General features: G+C 48.2%; 1 protein-coding gene across 1 annotated transcript in view; it reads left to right on the top strand.

Annotated features, from left to right (window-relative positions):
• Positions 1 to 2601, top strand: part of BLTP2 (bridge-like lipid transfer protein family member 2) — a 27340-nt gene that overhangs the window by 349 nt on the left and 24390 nt on the right. The window contains exons 2-6 of the mRNA XM_007452420.1: positions 711 to 834; positions 1358 to 1407; positions 1705 to 1852; positions 2039 to 2157; positions 2390 to 2450. Coding sequence (XP_007452482.1) covers positions 711 to 834; positions 1358 to 1407; positions 1705 to 1852; positions 2039 to 2157; positions 2390 to 2450 — 502 coding nt within the window. The remainder of the gene's footprint in view (positions 1 to 710; positions 835 to 1357; positions 1408 to 1704; positions 1853 to 2038; positions 2158 to 2389; positions 2451 to 2601) is intronic.

Genomic DNA, 2601 nt, shown 5'->3' with positions numbered 1-2601 from the left:
GAGGGGGTGCGCAACGCGGGGAGGGGTCGAGCCGGGGCATAGGACCGGAGCTGGCGCGGAGGAACCGAGAGTGGGGGGAGACTGAGCAAGCGGGCGAGGCCTGAGAAGATGCTGAGATTGGGGAGAGGATAGGGGTGTGAATGGGGGGGGGCCCGGCTGGCTGGTTTTTCTTTCCCCATCCACATGCCCCTGAACGTCCCCTTCCCCGAGCGCGAAGGGCACCTGCAGCCTCGCCCTGGGGAGCCGGAACAGGTTTGGCTGCCCAGGGAGAGCGGCATTTGAGCCGGGCTGCTGTGAGCCCGCACTGCCTTCCCGCAGACACCTGTCTGGAGGGCGGAGAAGGAGACCTTTTGCGGGTTATGTGATGGCACATCTGGCACGGATGCCTGTACTTCGACTCCTGTTGGGGCTTCTTCAGTCTACCTCTGGGGTTCCTGAGCATTTGAGGGATTGTTTTCTTTTGTCTCCAACTTAAACAGTGGAGTTTAGTTCGTCTCGTTTCATCTGGGTGGAGGGGACACTCTGGGGCTAGGGTCCTGATCAGCATGGCTGAATGTATGTGACAGAGTGGTGTTTTGGGAGACAGGAGGGTTGCCAAGAAGATCCACCTCCAGTTCATGTCCCTTTGCAAGGCCTTCTAGGACCCGCAGGGGATGAGGGAGGCAATAATTGGGAGAGGGTCCTATGAACTCACAAGGATTTTTCTGCAGGTGGCTTGTGGTCCGGTTGGCCACCAAGTGGTGTCAGAGGAAGCTGCAGGCAGAACTAAAGATTGGCTCCTTTTTTTGGATTCAAAATGTCAGTCTTAAGTTTCAGCAGCACCAGCAAACAGTGGTGAGTCCTAGGAAACTTCCTGGGAATGTATGTGGAGTTGATCCAACTGAATTTCAACTTTTAATTTCCTTTTTTTAAATATTCTGGTGGCTTTCCTAGTTAACCCCGGCCTTGCCATCCCTTTGCCAAGATGATTTTAGAGCTAGTTTGGGAACACTGGAATTGATGCAAGTTGTTCTTTTATAAATGCTTATAAGGCACAGGGTGTCCAGAGCATGTAAGAAAGATACAGAAGTAAAGCACAGAACAAAGATAACAGAAAGTAGAAGAGCTTACTGTTCTAATGTAAGAGGGGAAACAGGGCAACATATCCATAAAAGAGAAACACTAAACAAGTTCAATCAATGTCATTAGAGGAACAGGATATAGTGCCGAGGAGAGAAGCTGGTGGAAATGGGATGGAGAATATTTAGTGGAAGGGCTATAGCACGTCCTCCTCTTCTTAGACCCCTTCCTATCTTGTCACGCTGCTCTTGGCTTGCCTAGCAGCTAGTGTACAAAGCTTCTTCCCACACTGTTTTAGGAAATTGATAGCCTGTGGATTTCCAGCAAACTCCTTAGCCATGATCTGCCGTGAGTACCCTGTCACCTCACTCTTCTCCTGGGGAATAGTTTGGGGTTGTGGTTTGCAAAATGAGATTCTTTTACAGAGGCCTCACAGCCCAAGGAGGGAAGTGGGTTCTTGCTGATGTCTCTGGATTAGCCTTGAAGCTATTGTTTTGTGGGACGGATATTGACAACTGCTATGAGACTATCTTCCATGATTTGAGCTACATTTTTAGGGAGGATGGGAAAGTGAATGTGAGGGAGGGGAAGAGACTGCTATGGAAGGGATGGACCTGATGGCAGTGAGATTTCTCTTCTGGGCAGACACTATGTGGCCTTGTGCTTTGGCGAAGTACGTATCAGAACAGACCTACAGAGGGTTTCTGGCCTGTTTGCCCCATTCTCCCAGAGTACTGGGGTGCACCAAAAGGAGCTGTCCTTCAGCCCATCCTTATTGAAGATCTTCTGCCAGGTGAGACTACTTTCCCACTTTCCTGGACTGAAGTAGGAATGGCTGGTTGTGGAGTCATGGGTGGACTTTTTTTTTTACTGTATTTGAGGCATAATACTAAGAGCTGCCTCTTATTCTTTTTCCATTGGAAAAGGAAGGACGTTGCCTTGATGTTAATTACTGTTCAATTTTGCATCTTTTTTTCAGCTATTCTCCATTCATGTAGATTCTATAAACATCATGGTTCTCAAGGTGGCTACTTCTGAATCCTTGTGGCATATTCAGATCAGAGATAGCAGTTTTCTTTTGGATAGTGATGGGAAGAGGTAAGCAGTGGGTAGAAGGTTTGCTAGTCCCATTCTTGCTTTATAGTTGTTTTAGGGTGGGTGGATGTCAGGGCTTTCTTATCAAGGTGTCAAGTTCTCATTCTGTGTAATTTGAGGAGAGAGTAAGATTAGGCACTTAATGCTTGCCTTGTGCCTTCCAGCCAACAAAGCTTGATTGAAGGTAAATGGTGAGGAAAGGGGCCAAGTGCTGTTAATTTTTTTCCTTTCCCAGGCTGAAATGTGAGGTGAGCCTAAGTCAGATCAACAGCAAAGTTCTAAAGAGTGGCCAGTTGGTGAGTATGCCATGGTCATTCAGATGCCTTGTTTTCTTCTGGGCATGAGGTATGAAGGAGCTTAGGGCTTACATTCCAGATTCTGTGTGCTATGGGGTTCCCTCAAGGATGTGTTCCAGATCACAGCATTTTGATCCCAAGCTCCCTACAC

Source organism: Lipotes vexillifer, unplaced genomic scaffold (genome assembly GCF_000442215.2).
Source record: "Lipotes vexillifer unplaced genomic scaffold, Lipotes_vexillifer_v1.1 scaffold216, whole genome shotgun sequence".
Lineage (NCBI taxonomy): Eukaryota > Metazoa > Chordata > Mammalia > Artiodactyla > Lipotidae > Lipotes > Lipotes vexillifer.
Note: the sequence above shows the minus strand (reverse complement) of the source record. Positions and strands in the feature narration are given on the sequence as shown.